Source organism: Trichechus manatus, unplaced genomic scaffold, assembly GCF_000243295.1.
Source record: "Trichechus manatus latirostris isolate Lorelei unplaced genomic scaffold, TriManLat1.0 scaffold00209, whole genome shotgun sequence".
Lineage (NCBI taxonomy): Eukaryota > Metazoa > Chordata > Mammalia > Sirenia > Trichechidae > Trichechus > Trichechus manatus.
The window spans coordinates 909,768-927,971 of record NW_004444145.1 but is presented as its reverse complement, the minus strand read 5'-3'; the positions used below and the strand labels follow the sequence as shown (position 1 = coordinate 927,971).

Below are 18,204 nucleotides of genomic sequence, written 5' to 3'. Positions count from 1 at the left end.
GCGCAGAGCCCGGGACGTCCCGGGCGCGGGGAGTAATCCCCGCTCTGGCCGAGAGCGATTTGTCTGAGTAGCCGGGGACCCAGGCCGCCGCCATCCGTGAGAAAGCAGCCGCCCGGAGAGCGGGTGACTCAGGCATCCTAGATCCGTAAGAAACCAGCCGTCCGAGAAGCCGCGATCTCAGGCGCCTGGGATTGTTCAGACTGAACGGCAGGGTAATAGAGGACCGGGGGCTCTGAACCGTCGGGAGCTGCCGCCGGCCCAACCCACGGGGGGACCTCGCCTTGACGGACTGTTTGGGTAACGGCACCACTGCGGCGGGAGCCCCCAGGGGTAGGGGGGCAGGGTGCAGCCGTCGGGGAGGGTCCTGACCCAGGCCCGGCCCACGCTTCTGGGTCCCGCGGAGAGCCCCGGGCCTCCGCCGCCATTGCGCCCAAGAGTGAGGAGGATCTGCTGGCCCTGGCCGCGTCACGGCTGAACCGCCGCAAGCGGGTAGCTGGCGCGGCCGTCGGGGTGGCCATGGTGCTGCTGCTGCTGGTGGCCATCCCGCTGCTCGTGCACAGCTCCCGCGGGCCGGCGCACTACGAGATGCTGGGTCGCTGTCGTATGGTGTGCGACCCGCACGGGCCCGGAGGCCCGGGCCCCGACGGCGCGCCCTCCTCTGTGCCCCCCTTCCTGCCTGGCGCCAAGGGAGAGGTGGGGCGGCGCGGGAAGGCAGGCCTGCGGGGGCCCCCGGGACCGCCAGGTCCCAGAGGGCCCCCAGGAGAGCCCGGCAGGCCAGGACCACCGGGCCCTCCGGGCCCGGGCCCAGGCGGAGTGGCGCCTCCTGCAGGCTACGTGCCTCGCATTGCCTTCTACGCGGGCCTGCGGCGGCCTCACGAAGGTTACGAGGTGCTGCGCTTCGACGACGTAGTCACCAACGTGGGCAATGCTTACGAGGCGGCCAGCGGCAAGTTCACCTGCCCGATACCCGGCGTCTACTTCTTCACCTACCACGTGCTCATGCGCGGCGGAGATGGCACCAGCATGTGGGCCGATCTGATGAAGAACGGACAGGTAAGAGGCCTCTGCCCCCACCCAGTCCCCGATCAGACCTCAGTAGCTTTCTAAGTCGCCCTGCACTCCTTCCACATCCCAAGCCCCTTCCCTGGAACAGCGTAACTGAATTCAGGAACTTCAGACGGCCAAAAACTTAAGAGATCGCTTCATTTAGCGAAAGAGGAACCGAGGGCCAGAGAAAGGACACGACCTGCTCAGGGTCTCACGGAACTTTAGGAAAGGTGTCAGGATTAGAATTCAGGACCCAAAGCTCAATGTCTCTAGCTGCGTCCTCACTCCTCAACTACAGGCAACCGCACACCAAACCTGCTTGGTCTCTCGCCTTGCCAACTAGCCCCTTTTCTCCTTCTCTGCCCCTGCCTTCTGGGGTAGGTCTCCTGGCCTGCGTGTTTCCTAGCCTCGGTTTGAGCGGGCTACCGGAGTATGACTCCGAATTAGAATGGAATCAGCCTCAAGGGCAGTGGGGAATCTGCAGCGGTTCCTGCGTGGGGGCGTTCCAGCTTGGATTTTCGAGGAAAAGGTAAAAAAGAAAGAAAACACTAGCTCCCTCGCCAGGCAGCTGCCCTGTTGCTTCCTCCAGGGCCTGGGGCCAAGCCTAGATGGAGCCGGCCTTACCCTCAGCTAATACTGAGTCTGCAGGCAGAGGTAGGAAATGGGGCGGCAGCTCAGGGCCAGGCAGGTGGCTGGAAGAAACAGATTTGGAGGACACAGGCAAAGTCGCAGCATCGGACCCTGACCTGGTCCTGCAGGCCCCACATCCTCCCTCACAACCTCTCAGCCTCCAGGTTCTCTGCACCCTGAGCCTGAGGGCGGAGTTGGAGTCACCGCCGCCTTGGTTTGGAGGATAGCCCCAAGGACTCAGCCCGAGAACCCGGGCGCGTTTAACTGGAGCTAAAGGCTACAGGCTTTGCGGCCGAGGGGTGGGGGTGGGGGCTGCTGGGCAGCACAGGCTGCAGGGGGAGGTTGGGGCTGAGGGGTGACCTCCGCAAGCCCCATGCGGTTGGGGCGGTGGTGACTGGGGCGCATCAGGCCTGCTTGTTTGGGATACATTGGAACCTAGGGTCATACTACCTGCCTCCTCCCACTACCAGACCTGCAGAAATGTTTTGGGGTCATCTCCCGGCAGAGCCACCCCAAGAACCCGGGAAAGGGGATGAGCATGCATGTATATTTGTATGGGGGTGAGATGGTGTATGTGTGTAAGGCAGTAGGAGAGTGTGTGTGCGATGCGAGCGTGTGCCTCCGTGTGCCGGATGGGAAGGTGAGTATGGAGCATGGTGTGTCTGCATGTGGCACTGAGTAGGTGTACGTGCTCTACGCGGGTTATCTGTGGAGAAGTGGGGGGACAAATGTAACTAGAGTGTGTCGGTTACGGAGGGGGCGGGGCCACGCGGCTCCCACTCTGTATTCCGCGGCGCGGGCGCTGCGGCCCTGGGGACGGTAAATAGTGATTAGAATAATGATGAATAATTAATAAGTTAATAACCAGCCCCCGCGGGACGGGAAGCAGGAGGGTTGGGGAGGGGGCTGACCGCCCGAGGCAACCGCGGCGAGGCCTGAGGGTAAGAGGGGCTCCCTGCGAGGGCAGAAGGCGACCCCTACGTGAAGGCATCAGCCGACACCCCGAGGGGGAAACGGGCTCCCCAGAGGCAAGAGCGCATCAGTGCACCTTTCCCTGGTCCGCACCCTCGCACGCACACAGACACACTTGCGCCCCGTCACAGGGGAAACGAACTCAAGTTTAGGAATCACAGGAGATCAGAGGGGGACAGAATTAGAAATTTTACTCAGGCGAATTTTATTTAAAAACTGAGAATAATAATAATCACCCGTTGCCGTCAAGTCGGTTCCGATTAATAGCGACCCTATAGGACAGAGTAGAACTGCCCCATAAGGTTTCCAAAGCTGCAATCTTTGTCCGGTGGAGTGGGCTGGTGGGTTGGAACTGCCGACCTTTCGGTTAGGAGCTGACCACTCAACCACTGCGCCATCAGGGCTTCTGAGAATAATAATAGCCCACTCTATATAGCGTTTTCTATGCGCAAAACACTGTTCTAAATACACTTCACATGTAGTAACTCATTTAATCCTAGCAATCCCCAGAGGTAAGTTCTATTAGCCATCCTCTCCCCTGGCTTATAGATAAAACTTGGGCCGAGAAGACATGACACTTGCCCCGAGTCACACAACTAGTGAATGGCAGACCCTGAGCAGCCCAGCAACTCCTGGGCCCCACTAGGCCCCTCTGAACACCACCCCTTAGTCGTCCTCCCCAGCCCTGCAGCCAGCTGCTCTCGCCTGCCTTCGCACACCCGACCCCTCTCAGCACCCCAGCTCTGCACAAGGAGTGCACAAGGAGTGAGTAGCGTTTTCCTCTCTCGCCAGGTCCGGGCCAGCGCCATTGCCCAGGACGCCGACCAGAACTATGACTACGCCAGCAACAGTGTCATTCTGCACCTGGATGTAGGTGACGAGGTCTTCATCAAGCTGGACGGCGGGAAGGTGCACGGCGGCAACACCAACAAGTACAGCACCTTCTCTGGCTTCATCATCTACCCGGACTGAATCTGGGCCCCACCCCTCCCCCGCTCGCCCAGCTCGTCCCTCCTCTCCCCACCCCACCCACCTCCAGCCGGCCCTGCCCAAGGCGCAACCCCATCCTTTGAGAGCCTGGCAGTCGGTAGGCGGACTCTTGGTGCTCTGGGGAGAAAGTGGTTGGGGAGAGGAGGAGGCCGGACGGGTGGAAGAGCAGAGCACCTGGGGAAGGACCACAGGCGTCCACTTGAGGCTGAGGTGAAAGCCAGACCTGAAAAGGAGCGGAGGTCGCAGCCCTCTCTTTTGCCCGAAGCTGGACGGCAATTTCCCTAACAAGGGCTCCCATGCCCAGAAAGCAGAAGGGAAGCCCTGGCGGCTTGGGATGGAGAAAACAAACATAAGGAGTGATCGCAGCCGTGAGAGGAGAGGAGAGGGGTAGGCGCTGGTCCTGTCATGAAAACTTTCTCTAGCAATCCCCTCTGCCACTCACCTCCATTTTCAGGCTCCTGGCCCCAGACTTAACAGCCCTCTTGTGAACTGGAGGAACACATGAATTCTTTCTTGGCATTTAACTCATTCTCTACAGTCCTCATTCCAGCCCCTCCAGGCTAGGCCCTGGGGCTACAGCTTCTGTTGACCCTTCCAATAAAGCGAGGCTGGGAGATGTGTGTGGCTACTTGACTTGGAGCTCAGAATGGGGGAAAAGTGACTGACCCTTTCCTTCACCCCTCAGGGACTCCCACCCTGCCTGTCACTCTCTGCCAGAGGCAAAAGGTTAGTTATTCCTGACAACGCCTGGCGGGGAAGAAAAGGGAGCAGCCCAGGGCTTCCACTCTGATATGGGAAGCAGGGTATCGGCTTTCAGGAGAGCTTTGGGGCCTCACACTGCAGGCCCAGGGACACCAACTCAATGACACAGGGAGGATCCCACAGGCTTGGGTCTGGTGCCTCCGCCACTCTGCCTAGTGCAGGGAGACAGTCTAAGAGGAGTTTCCAGGGGGTGAGGGCTGATGGTTTCTGGGATGGGGGCTGATCTCAAGCAGCAGGGAAAAGAGCAGGTCCCTAAAGGCCCACATTCAGCCCCCAACATATTCATTGCTGAGGAGGTTGGCTGGGCAAGGGTGGGATAACTTCCTCCCTTCAGGACAGCTCCTAAATGAAGGAAGAGCCTGGGGGATTCTGAGAACCCAGGGCTGGTCCTTAAGCTGGAGGACACTGCCACCATGTGGGCAATTGGAGAGCAACACCAGTACTCAGCCTAGATCTGACTAGAAGAAAACTAGAAGTGCAGTTGAACACTATACAAACTTTACTGAATGACAAGAGTATCCGGTCCCAGCCCCATGGGGGTGAGAGGAGGGACTGATAATAAATAAGGGTTAAAAGAAAGGAGCAACGCAGGGCAGATGGAGGTGATGCTTCATGATGGAGAGCCCTGAGAGGCAGCAGAACCAACTGGAATAAAACACTGGAGAGAGAGGACATTGTCACAACCTAGCCATCCTTAAACTGTAGTCAACTCTTCCCCATTGACTTTCTCTGAAAAGGAGCCAAGGCCAGTCCTCTTCATCCACCCTCCCCTCCCACCCCACCCCTCTGACAGCTTGGTGTGCAGGCAGGCATGGCCTGGTCAGAGGCTCACCAGGGCGTCCTGCCATTCCAGTAATGTAGCCACAGGGTTGGTGCAGACCCGGGTGGGGCCTGGGGGTGGGGCTCGGCTGGTGTAGAAGGCACATTCATCATCCAGGCGGGCCTCATGGAAGCAGTGGATGGCAGTCAGACATGCTTTGAGGCGCTGCCTCAGGGCCAGGGTTCGAGGGGCTAGACTCCTGGGGCCTGAGGGCCGAGGGTCACAGAGTTCAGAGGGGGCTCTGGAGTTCTGTGCTCCCACCATATATTGCCCTTTTTCCCTCCCCCAAGGGCCAAGCTAATTAGGAGCATAGAGGTAGAGGTTCAGCTCCTCCTTTCTTTCTGAGGGAGAGCCAGGCAGAGGCAGGATAGATGGTGGAGGAAGCATGGGATCATTTGCTGCAGGGCACTGGGTCCAGCTCCCAGTAAGAGATGACCACCTTCCTCGTCCTACCCCCTCCCAACCAACTCCTTACCTGATTGGCCTGGTAGGGGCCTCAGAGACTGGAGTGAGTGAATAGGAGGGCTGGTAAAAAGTGGGTGTTGGGAAGTGAAGATCAGGCTGGTGGGCACTGGAGCACATTGATTGTTGTTGTGGGGCTGTTGGATAGACTCTGGACTTCCAGGTTCCCTGGGGCAGGCCTCTGGTGCCCCAGGCTCTACCCTAGGGTGGGGCTGGGGGAATCCAGTCTTCCCCTGGGGGCTGTGCTGATGGGGTCCATGCTCTGCTGGAGGGCAGGGCTCTGGTACTCCAGACTGTTGTTGTAGGGAGGGCTCTGGTATCTCAGACTCCCTCCTATAGCAGGAGTCTGGGACCTCTGGCTCTGCTGGAGAGCAGGGCTCTAGCACTCCAGGCTGTTGTTGCGGGGAGGTCTCTGGTATCTCAGATTCCCTCTTATAGCAGGAGTCTGGGACCCCTGGCTCTGTTGGAGGGCAGGGCTGTGGTTCCCCACACTCCTCTGGAAGGCAGGGCTTCTGCAGATCAGAGTGCTGTGACAATCTAGGAAGGCGGGAAGTCCCAGAATTATGCTCTGGGGCATTCAGAGTTCTAGAAATCTCAGCCAGCAGGGGATGAAGTTCAACCATATCCAGAGACAAGTCTCCATTAAGGGCAGCATACTTGTCCCCTGCCAGCCCCTCTACCTCCTGTCGCAACAGCTGCTGCAGGATACTGATGCGCTGTAGGTAGAAGAGAGTAGTTCAAGTAGTGTACTCGCATTGCCCTATCCCCATACCCTATCTCTTCCTGTTTCCTCCTCAGGCATCAAAGCTGTTGCCCCCACAGACCCACCTGCATCTTCAGCTCCTGCAGGTTGGGGGTTCTGTTTGGGGGGAGTTCATTAGGAGCCACAGGTGGCTTCGCAGGCTCCTCCTGCAACCTCATAGAGCTCTCCTGGTCAAACAACTGTACTGCAATCTGCTCCTGCCAGATGGGAGGAAAGGGGACACGTGGGGAAGCCAGGCTGGGGCAGGAAGATGACCAGAGTGCCACCCTCATGAGGAAGGAATCAAAATCCCTAATTGAGAAGACCTAGACTTAGAGTAGGAGGAGCAGCAGAGAAGCAGGGAGGGTTGGAGTTAGGTAGCTTTTCCAGGGAACCCACCTCCCTCAAACTGCTGGGCCTCCAGGCCAAAAGGACAGAATGAGGGATCTTAGCATGGGAGGGCTTCTGATACTTACCCAGGGCAGGACAGGCTCTTCGGGTTCAGGGCAAGACTGAGGGGAGAGACCACTCACCCATCGGCTCTGGGACCAGAAGTGAGATGTCAGCAAAGCCCAGCACCCACAGATGGGCCCAATCTCTCCTTGCCCCTATCTGAACCCTCCCTATGCTCATCCATCCCCTTGTTCTCTCTTCCCCAGCCTTGGCCTGTGCCAGCTACCTCCCCTGCCCTCTCTTACCTGCTTAACTCTGGGGATGGGTGTGAACTGGGTTTTGGGGTGAATGGCAAGATGCCGCAACACTGAATATGAGGTCTAGGGAGAGATGAAGTGGCTGAGCAGGGCCAAAGCCTAGACCTAGAGGGGGTCCCCAGCCAGACTGTTCTGCCCTTGCCCAGCCCTCAATAGTTGTGAGTACAAACCGGAGCTGAGAGGTGGGGAGAAGGTACACGCTGAGCCCATCCAAAGGGTGAAGGGCGGGTGACAGTAGGTGGCACCATGCGGCCAGGCATGGGCTGGGCCACAGGGGCAGGGGAGGGCATCAGATGGGAGTCACGGCTGTCCTGTGGAGAAGAAAAGGTTGGGAAGTGATCCTTTTCCCTTTGCCTTCCTACATCTTGTTCTCACCACAGTATCCATTGTGATTCTTCTAAGACTTAAGTAAAATCATGTCACTCCCTTCATCTCTGCTCCCCAACCCCCATCACCCCCCTCCCCACCCCAGCCCTGGCTTTGGCTTTCCACCTCATTCCAAGTAAAAGCCGAAGTTCTTACACTGGTTTACAAATCCCTACCCAATCGGATTCTGCTATTGCTCTAATCTCATATACCATTCTCTTCCTTACTCTGATCAACCTTGCCAGCCTTTCCTTTTTGTGGATCCTCAAACACACGAGGCACATTCCCTCCTCAGGGCCCTTGCACCTGCTGTTCTCTTGGCCTGGAAGTCTCTTCTCCCAGATATCTGCACGGCTCATTCCCTCAAATCCTTCTGGTCTTCATTTCAACTTCACAATGAGATTACCCTGACAAATCTATTTAAAATTGCAACACCAACTTCCCACTCCCAACTCCCCTCAGTGCCTTATTTCTTTACAGTGAATTTGTCACCATTTGACATACTATACAAAAAACAAAAAAACAAAAAACTAACTCATTGCTGTTGAGTCAATTCCAACTTATGGCAACCTCATGTGTTACAGAGTAGAACTGCTCCATAGCATTTTCTTGGCTGTAGTCTTTATGGAAGCAGATCTCCAGGCCTTTCTTCTGCAGCACTGCTGGGTGGGTTCAAACCACCAATCTTTAGGTTAGTAGTCAAGTGTAAACCGTTTGCACCACCCAGGAACCTTCGGCATACTATAGATTTTACAAATTTGTTTATTGTTTGTCTCCCCCTTCTAGAATGTGAATTTGTTTACTGCTGTATGTCCAGAGCCTAGAACAGTGCCTGGCACACAGTATATGTTCAGGAAATATTTGTGGAGTGAACAGATGAATCCTTTTGACTGACAAGTATCAGTTGCCTCACCCTCAGCACTGATCTGATGGTGATGCAAATATATATCAATCTATGACCTCTCACTCCAGGCCCCAGACACCTGATAAGTAGAGGTCAGTTCCATTCGGGAGAAAGCTTGGGCCCATTTGGCACAAACCCAGACCAAATAACATCCCTGAGGCCCAGGACTGCCTGGCTCTACCCACGATCCTCAGTGCTGGCTGCTGCTGTGAATTCCCCCAAACACCTCCCACCCCTACCTCCTATCCGAGGAGGGTCCCATCTCACCTTGGTGTGTGTTTCTCTTAATGGAACCCGCTGTGCCAGACAGAGGGGGCCCCCTCTGCCTTTATCTGAGTGAGTGACAACCTCACGCTCTCCTTCAGGGAGGCAGGAAGCTAGGAGGAGACAGGAATTTTGCTATAGTTTCTGGAATGCCCATCAAAGACTAGCACAGGGCTTTGCAACCTCTGAAGAGAGTATGCCAGTTTGACAGCCCTACTGCACCATTGCGGCAGGGACCCATCCTTCTCTATCCTCAAAGTCTAGCCCATCTCAGTAAGCGCTTATTAATCTGAACACCCTGAGCGGGCTAGGGTGTACTGATGGCTTTTAGGGGCTGGAGATAGGATAGCGAGCGGAAAATAAATCTTGCAGGGGCGTGGCAGAGAGAAGGTGGAAATGGGGACCGCCTCCTTTGATACAAGTGCAACTGGGTACCATCCTCTGGCCCCTTCCTCTCTCCACTCCTGATCTAGCCACCCCCACATCCCTAGTCTACTGAGCTTCCCGCTGCAGGCAGCCCACCTGCCCCTGTTCTCTCCCCACAGCCAGACATACTCACCAGGCTGGGATGGGGTCTCCACGGGCAATCCTGAGGCCTGGCTCACTGATGTCCTGATGACAATAACAACAGCAGCCAGCAGAGTCACTGAGTACCAAGTATGAGCCGGGCACTGTACTAAGTGCTTTACAAACATCATCTCATTTAATCCCCACAACAACCTCTACCGATGGTACAAACATTATCCTGCTTTGACAGATAAAGAAACAGAAGCTCGGAGGGGTTAGTGCAAGCTCACACAATCAAACCCAAATCCCATTTATTGCCACAGTCTATGCTCTAGTATCTCTCATCCCTGCTCCCTTCCTCCCCCACCACCTGAGGAGACTGATGCTGTAGCGAGGCCTGGCTGTGAAGCTCTGAACCCTATTCCGAAGGCTCACCTGTAGGTAGTCACAGGTTTTACCCTTTTCCTAAAGTTACAGGAAGGTCCCGGCTCTGGAACCCCTGCATCAGACACTGGGTCATTCCTTTCCAAATGACCCTCTCCCACACCCTCTTCTCACCGATTGCTGCCACCTGTCACTCTCCTTAACTCCAGGAAATTGGGGCGAGTGGAAGAGTGAAAGGACCGTTCTGAAGGTGGAATCTGACCCAGAGGAACAAGAAATGAGAACAGAGTCACAGGTGGGACCCAAACCTTCAGGCCTCACCACCAATCCCATCTTCCCCACAGAACCCCTCTGGTTCCTCATGAGGGACCTTCTCTGTTAGGGCAGCTCTGTCCTGTGGAAGAAGCTCCCAGAAGCACTGCGTGTCAGCCCCGAAGGGCACTCACCAAAGTCTCTAGCCTCTGCGGGTATAAGGTCCGGCCACGGGGTCCTGGCCCCTCCAGCCTTGAGAAGCAGGAAGCCCTGGCAAGGCCCAGTCGGTGGTTGGGAGTTCTGGGGGCCAAATATGCAGAGGCCCGGGCACCCTGGGACACCAACAGAGGCTATCAGCACAGGCTCATGACCCTCTCCTCAGCCCACTGCGGCTTCATCTCATCATATTCTGTCTTATTACCTGGCCCCTCTGGAGGGTACTTCTCTGGCTCCCACGAACCAGCACTCTCTGGGCCAGACTGGGCTGGCGCCCTAGGTGACAGCTCTTCACCCCTTCACCTGACAGGATGGTGGCCAGGGCTGCAGGGTCAGCCACAAACTCTATGGCCCCAGGAGCCTCTGCAAGGGAAGCGAAGGAAAGGTGAGAAGGAATAGAAACTGGGAAGGGGCCAGGGACTCTAGCATAGTAACCTTAAGGTGCAAGAGTAACAAACAGAGACTCTCATTCAGTTGAACTCAGTTCATCAAATGTTCACAGAAGTTTACTCTCTGTAAGACACTAGTCTAGGCACTAGGGCCCAGAGATAAATAAGACAAAGCCCATCCTTAAGAAGCTCTCATCAAACTGTAGGGAGGTAGAAGACTCAAGCCAAACTATGGACGTGTTAAAAAAGAAGTACTGCAAAACATTAGGAGAACACAGAGCAACTGATTGTGGCTGGGGGAGCTGGAAAAGGCTCCTGAAAAGAAGACATGTTTCTGAAGGAAAGGCAGAGCTTCTAAGAGCCGAGGGCTTTCCAGGTGCAGGGAGGAGAACTCATAATCAGCAGGAAACCAGAAGGAGTACAAAGCCCTCAAATCCCACTGTGCCCTTCTCATTCCCTCACCCAGTTAAGGAGGCTGTGATCCCAAGCCTCCACCAGATACCTGTAGGGGGTGGGGGCCCAGGCCCCACATTTTGTTCCCCAGGGCTAAGCGTGAGCTCCTCCAGGGGCTTCCGAAGCTGAGGGCTCTCCACCGATCTCTCTGATTGGTGTGTGGTTTTAGGCCTGGGGCCTGCTGTGCCAACGAGGGGTCGATGAATACTGAACGGTGGCTTCTGCACCAATCTCTGTCGGGGTGGAGAGGCAAAAAGCTGGGACTCAGCGTTGGGGTGCACTGCTGGTGTGTGCTGCCTCCTTGTAGCTACTCCCTTCACCCATCAGGCCCCTCTTACCCTTGGATCTTGGTTCTCCTGGTCCAGGGCACATGGTTTGCTCGTGGAGAGAGGCAGGCTCCTCTGGGAGAGTATAGGGATCTTGCTAGGAGTGGGAGATACACCCCGGGGTAGAGGATCCTTCGTGGCCTGGAGGGTGGTCATGATGACTACAACTAAGACGGGAAAGAAGGCAGGATCGTGGATCAAAGGTCAGCCATATCGGAGCGCCGGTACTGCATCCCTGAGACTCCCACCTCCGCCCAAATCCATGCACTCAGAAGCTCCTGGCGCCTTCAACGCCGTTCTTCTGGGTGCCAGCCACCTCCAGGCACGCCAAGTACACTCTTTCGTCCCAGGACCCCGAGCTACCTCTCCTCCCCATGAGCCCCCGCAGCCCTCATTCCCTCCAAGATCCTCGTGCCCCACCTTCTCCGAAGCCCCTCTGGATCGCCCCCACTTTCTTGGCTTTTTCCCTGACTCTCGCTGTCCGCTGCAGCTACTTCCCCAGTTCGTAAAATACTCCAAGCTCCCGATTGGCTGGCCCGCGCTCCCGTGCAGTCCGGTGACACCTGACTCAGTCGTCCAATCCACAGGCTTCGGAGGCGGGGCCCAAAGAAGGACTAGTTGTCGGACCGCTTTCTAGCCAGGAAAAAACTGACCCGGCTCAATCAGCCAATCCGAGAGCGGAGCGCAGGGTGGAAGACGGAGAAACAGGAAGGAGAAGCTTGCTCTGAAACCAGGAAGGCGTGGCGCTCCGAGTCTGTAAGACAACGGGCGCTCTCGCGATGTCTCGGGTCTGGTGAGGACTAGACCATTGGCGGAAGAGCTGGTCGTCCTGTTCGCAGCTAACGGTATTGGAGGCTAGGGCAAGCATGACCTTGCTCTGATAGACGTGTGGTGCCAAGCCTTAGGGACGCCATTCCAGACCTTTATTGGAAATACCTTCTGCACGCTGTGCCCGGGAGGAGGTGGAGAGGGCTGGAGGGAATTGAACTGAGCCTAACAATAACAAAAATAAACAACCATTTTTCTCAGTCGAGGCTCAGTATGGTGAGGTGTGGTCTCCATTTCACAGATAAGAAACAAGAGTCAAAAAATGACGTTGGATCTCAGTTAACACAACACCAGAAGTGAAAGGCTACTCAAGCTGAGGGCTTCCTCACCTTCAGGAGGCCTCTCCTGCAGGCCTGGAGAACTAGGGAGAGGGGCTCGGCTGCCGGTACTCGGCAGGCAGGAGTGTGAGGCCGCGGGAACCTAGAATATTCTGGTTAGAATGGAAGGGGTAACCCCAAATGGAGGACGGGAATTGGGCGGCAGTTCCAAGTTTACAGGGCTCTGGTAGATTTTACCCTGACGAGGGTGGTACCTACTACACAAATCAGGAATCGGGGAGTTGTTTTTGAACCTCTTTCTTCCCGTTCTATATCCAATCTCTCATCCAATCTAATTTTACCTCTTACATGTCTTTGGAATTCATCTACTCCTTCATCTTCATTGTTACTGTTGTTAGTTGCTTTTGGGTCCATTCAGTCGACTCATGGCAAACCCATGACCCCATCATCTTCATTAACCTATTGCCTTTGAGTCCATTCCGACTTATAGTGACCCTGTAGGACTATAGAACTGCCCCATAGGGCTTCCAAGGCTCCAAATCCTTACCGGAGCAGACTGCCACATCTTTCTCCCACGGAGCCACTGCGTGGATTTGAACCGCCAACCTTTTGGTCAGCAGCCTAGAGCTTAACCACCATGCCACCAGGGCTCTTCTATCATCTTTATTACCACCACCCAAAGACAAGTTACTGTCATCTCTCACCTAGAGTATCCCCACCCTCCATTCTCTCTTGCTCTCCACACTAATCCATTCTCCACATAGCAGCTAGAGGAATCTTTACAAAATGCAAATCTGGTTACGTTAGCACTGTGTCTTGACTTCTTCCCACTCAATGCCCCCATCCTGGTCCACTATCCACCTTGTCTTCTGTCTTCGAATTCCATGGCCTTTTCAATTATTCAGGTTTGGTGTCCTTCTAGTCCCTCTGTCTGGAATGCTTTTTTTTTTTTTTTCTTTTTGCTTCCATCTTGCCTATTTGTGCCCAAATTGACATCCATTGTTACGTCTTCAGAAAGGCTTTCCTTGAACCCACAACCTACCCCAAACTAGAAACGATTTCTTGGTTATATGCTGTCAAAGAACACTGTTTCCTCCAGAGCATGCATGTTCATCAGTGCAAGCATAATATGTTTATTAAGCTTGGTCTTCTCCCCTAGACCTCCATGAGGGTCATGAAGGTGTTGATCCTCTATTTTTTACTTACCCTCTTATTTTCAATGCCTTGCATTGTGTCTGGCTTGTAAAGGTGCTCAGTATTTGTTGAATAAAACAATGGATGGATGAATAATTGATTGAATGACCCGGGAGACAGGGAAAACCTACAAGATTAAGTAATATTTGAACTTCCTCTTTAAAACTCGGAAACACATTCAACTCTAGTCACTAGGAATAGTACATGAAAAGTGTAAGGAAAAATACAAGTGGAAAATAAGATATTTTAATTCTCCCTGTTGAAAATAAAGAGGCTCCTCTCCTCCCCTGTTCTTTCAGCATTCACTTTAGATAACTTGTAATGGTAGAATCTTTGTCTTTCTGAAAAGTATGTAAATCAAGGATGTTTCCTCAAGGACCTGGGCGCCATCTCTTTTGAAATGTAATCATCAAGAAAGCTCACACCCCTACCTCCCAGTTTCCTGGAAGGAGATAAGCATAGCTTTAGGTGTCCTGCCATAAAATTAGCAATTTTATCTTAAACGTGAATGTAATGAGTTGTAGCCACTCAGATACATAAAGGATAAGATTTCCGTCTGCAGTCTCTTCAGTGGATTGCCTTTGATGCATCACATTCTGGTTTAATGCTTATTCAATAATAAAATTTTTTAAATTGTACTTTAGATGAAGGTTTACAGAACAAACTAGCTTCTCATTAAAGAGTTAGTACACATGTTGTTTTATGACATTGGGTAACAACCTCATGACATGTCGGTACTCTCTTTTCTCCACCTTGGGTTCCCTATTACCAGCCTTCCTGTCCCCTCCTGCCTTCTAGTCCTTGCCCCTAAGCTGGTGTGCCCATTTAGTCTCATTTTGTCCTATGGGTCTGTCTAAACTTTGGCTAAAAGGTGAACCTCTGGAGTGAGTTCATTACTGGGCTAAAAGGGTGTCCAGGGGCCATACTCTCGGGGTTTCTCCAGTCTCTGTCAGGCCAGTAAGTCTGGTCTTTTTTTTAGTTAGAATTTTGTTCTATATTTTTCTCCAGCTCTGTCCGGGACCCTCTACTGTGATCCTTGTCAGAGCAGTCAGTGGTAGTAGCTGGGCATCATCTAGTTGTACTGGACTCTGTCTGGTGGAGGCTGTGGTAATTGTGATCCATTAGTCCTTTGGACTAATCTTTCCCTTGTGTCTATAGTTTTCTTCATTTTCCCTTGCTCCTAAAGGGTCAATAATAAAACTTCTCTTTCTCATCTATTCTGTGGACAGGTTATCCGGGTTGGGAGTAGATTTCATTTTTAGTAATTTTTCCCCCACAAAAGGCAAGGAAACATTAATAGAATAATGTGTTGAAAGAATAATGTGTCCTGACAGTTTAAAAAAGAGCAAAAAGGGTGCACAATTTGATGAATGTAATCAATGTCACTGAAGTGTACGTGTAGAAACTGATGAAATGTGTGTGTATATTACAATAAAAAAAAAGAATAGCGAGTCCTTGGGGATAGATGGCATGTAGGAAATGGTAGGAAATAAAACTAGAAAGATGGTCTGGATTGAGGAAAAGGGAGGGTCATCTCATTCCACTAACAGGTATTGTGAAAGTGCCAAATCCTAACTACTAGATCAGCAGGAACAGCTACTAACAAGTATTATGCACCTACTATGTATATGGCCCTTTGCCAGACTTTTGGCTACAGAGAAGAATAAGGGTGAAGTCTGAAGTGTGGGGAGGCACCAGAATGGAGGTTGGCTGCACAGTGGCTTTACATGATTTTAAGGTGATCAGCACAGTTCAGGTCTGATCCTCCACTTCATGAACCTAAAAGCTTGAGTTTATCAGGCTACCCTGAGTAGATTTTGGGACTGACCCACACTAATCAAATTCATAAGTGATTCATGAGTGATTTACCATGAGCCATACGCTTTTCAATGACCAAAGTATGCCTGCTCTTCAGGGCACCACAGATTCTGCTCTTCACAGGATCAAGGTACAAGGAAGACTGATTTAATATCAGAAAACTCTTAAAGAGAGTCTTTGCTCAGAACACCTGCCACACGTATCAGGCCATCCAATTTATTTTCTACACAGCAATCAGAGTGAATTGCTTCTGTTTGTCTTTGCTAGACCTTGCATGTGGGGACTTGAACTAATCCTTCTCAGGCCAGCCACCCCTCTTGTTTTATTCTAGCGCCCCTCATTTCCTATCTGCTCTCCTACTATCCTCCCCCTTAGATACCCATTCTAGTGTGCTTGACACTCATTTTAATGAGCTTGATATATGCCCTTTGCTATACATGTATGAAAGAGATCTGGTGGTGCTAAGGTTAAGTTCTCAGCTGCTGGCCAAAAGGTAGGAAGTTTGAACCCACTAGCGGCTCTGGGGGAGAAAAGACCTTATTGTTGTTGTTGTTAGGTGCTGTTGAGTCATTCTGACTCATAGCGACCCCAAGTACAACAGAAAGAAACACTGCCTGGTCCTGTGCTGTCTTCACAACTGTTGCTATGCTTGAGCTCATTGTTGCAGCCATTGTGTCAATCCATCTCATTGGGGGTCTTCCTCTCTTTCAATGACCCTCTACTTTACCAAGTAAAAATTACAGCCTAGGAAACTCTATGGGGCAATTAATTCTACTCTGTCCTACTCATAGGGTCACTATGAGTTGGAATCGACTTGTTGACTCACAACAACAAATTTGTTGGGTTGTCCATTAGTTTTCTATTGCTTCTATAACAAATTGCTACAAATTAGTGGTTTAAAACAACACAAATATATTCACTTATAGGTCTAGAGTCAGAAGTTTAAAATTAAGGTGTTGGCAGGGCTGCATACCTTCTGGAGATTCAAGGGAGAATCCGTTTCCTTGCCTTTTCCAGCTTCTAGAGGCTGTCCTCATTTCTTGGCTCATGGTCCCTTCTTCCATCACTCCAACCTTTTGCTTTCATCCTCACATCTCCTGCTACTCATTCTGATTTCCTGCCTTCCTCTTATAAATACAGTTGTTATTACATCAGGCCCACCTGCATAATCCAGGATAATCTTTCCATCTCAAGATCCTTAACTTAATCACATTTGCAAAGTCTTTTTTGCTATATAAGGTAAGATTTACAGATTCCTGGGTTGGGATGTAGACTTCTTTGGAGGTCAATGTTCAGACTGCTACAGGGTGTTTAGTGTAGTGTTTTTAATTTAAATAATGTCATTGCCATATAGATATGGTCTGTTTTTACGTTTTTCAGTCAACTCTTTTCTAGGATCCATCCTTATTGGTATATGTAATCTAGTTCATTGCTTATAGCTGCTGCATAGGATTCCATATTAGCCATCCGTTATACTTTACTTATCCATTTGCCCCTTCCACAAACAATGCTGGAGAATCATCTTCTTACATGGTTCCTTGTGAGCCCATTCAAGGATTTCTCTGGGACATATGCCCAGGAGTGGAATTTCTGGGTCATAGGCATATATATACTTAATTTCACTGAGTACTGCTGGATTATTTTTCAGAAGGTCTCTAGCTGTTTATATTCTCACCAGTATTACTTGAAAGTTCTTATCTCACATCCTCTTCAACACTTGATATTATACAGCTTTCTAATTTTTACAGTTCTGATGGGTATTAAGTGGGCTCTCAGTTATTTTAAATTGCATTTCTCTGATTACTAGTGAGTTTGAGCACTACTTCATGTTCTTGTTAACCAACGAGCTTCTTCTCTCCAAAATGCCTATTAAAATCCTTTGCCCACTTTTTTCTGTTGGTTTTCCTGTCCTTTTTCTTGTTGATTTATAAGATTTCACTGTATATTCTGCATGCTAATCCTATGCTCACTTTAGACACTGCAAATATTTCCTTTAAGTCTGTAAAAGGATAGAATTAATTTTCATATCTGGCAACCTTAATGAACTCTTTACTTGGTTCTATTAGTTTGTCTATTGATTCTGTCGGGTCGTTTGTGTAGATAATATGTCTTTTGCAAATAAAACAGTTTTATATATTCCCTTTTAATCTTTACACCTTGTTGTGTTTATTGTTGTTGTTGTTATTCTTGTTTGATTTTTTTCTTACATAATTACATAGAACATCTAATATTATATTAAATAGTAGCAGTCCAGGGAGGCATCCTTGACTTGTGCTAAACCATCTGAAGTTTCTCCAAAGAATGACTTTTTCTTTTCTTTTTTTACCTTTTCTTTGTGAAACAATCTCAAACTTACAGAATATTTGCGAGAATGATACAAAGAACTTGTTTCTTAACCATTTGAGAATAAGTTGCCAATATGTTGCCCCATCTCCCCCAAATAATTTAGTGTATTTCCTGCAAACAAGGACATTCTCTTACATAATCACAATACAACTGTCTTAGGCTGGGTTCCCTAGAGAAGCAAAATCAGTGAAGCATATATGTATGTAGAGAGAGAGACAGAGACAGAGAAAGAGATTTATCTCAAGGAAATGGCTCACAAAGTTGTAGAGGCTGGTAAGTCCCAAGTCTGTGGGTCAGGCGTCAGACATCAGGCTGGAGGCTTCTTCTGACACACATAGCTGCAGGGGCTGACAAGCCCAAGATCCACAGGGCAGAAGGTAGGCTGCTGGTTCATGGCTTCAAAGGCTGATGGATCCAAGATTGGCAGGTAAGATGGCAGGCTGCTGGCTCGTCTCAAGAACCAGAGGTCAGATGTTGATGAGCCAAATGCAGGATCCAGAGCATAGCAAAAGCCAGTGAGTTTTGCCAGAAAGTCCATGTATAT

The 18,204-nt window shown here is 51.3% G+C and overlaps 2 protein-coding genes across 2 annotated transcripts; one reads left to right on the top strand and one right to left on the bottom strand.

Moving 5' to 3' along the window:
* Nucleotides 1-516: 516 nt before the first annotated feature.
* C1QL4 (complement C1q like 4) lies at nt 517-3,621 on the top strand. The gene is made up of 2 exons (XM_004388295.1): nt 517-1,053; nt 3,442-3,621. Exons 1-2 carry the CDS (start codon nt 517-519, stop codon nt 3,619-3,621), a joined length of 717 nt encoding a protein of 238 aa, XP_004388352.1.
* A 1,390-nt stretch (nt 3,622-5,011) lies between these two features.
* Nucleotides 5,012-11,705, bottom strand: TROAP (trophinin associated protein). Its single transcript, XM_023742354.1, has 16 exons — nt 11,617-11,705; nt 11,209-11,363; nt 10,920-11,103; nt 10,234-10,391; nt 10,007-10,144; nt 9,735-9,817; nt 9,229-9,281; nt 8,673-8,782; nt 7,306-7,446; nt 7,124-7,198; nt 6,902-6,967; nt 6,512-6,643; nt 6,136-6,399; nt 5,690-6,093; nt 5,234-5,420; nt 5,012-5,059 (listed from the first exon to the last, which is right to left on the bottom strand). The coding sequence occupies exons 2-16, from the start codon at nt 11,350-11,352 to the stop codon at nt 5,012-5,014; spliced, it is 2,187 nt and encodes a 728-aa protein (XP_023598122.1). The 5' UTR covers nt 11,353-11,363; nt 11,617-11,705.
* Between the last annotated feature and the right edge of the window lie 6,499 nt (nt 11,706-18,204).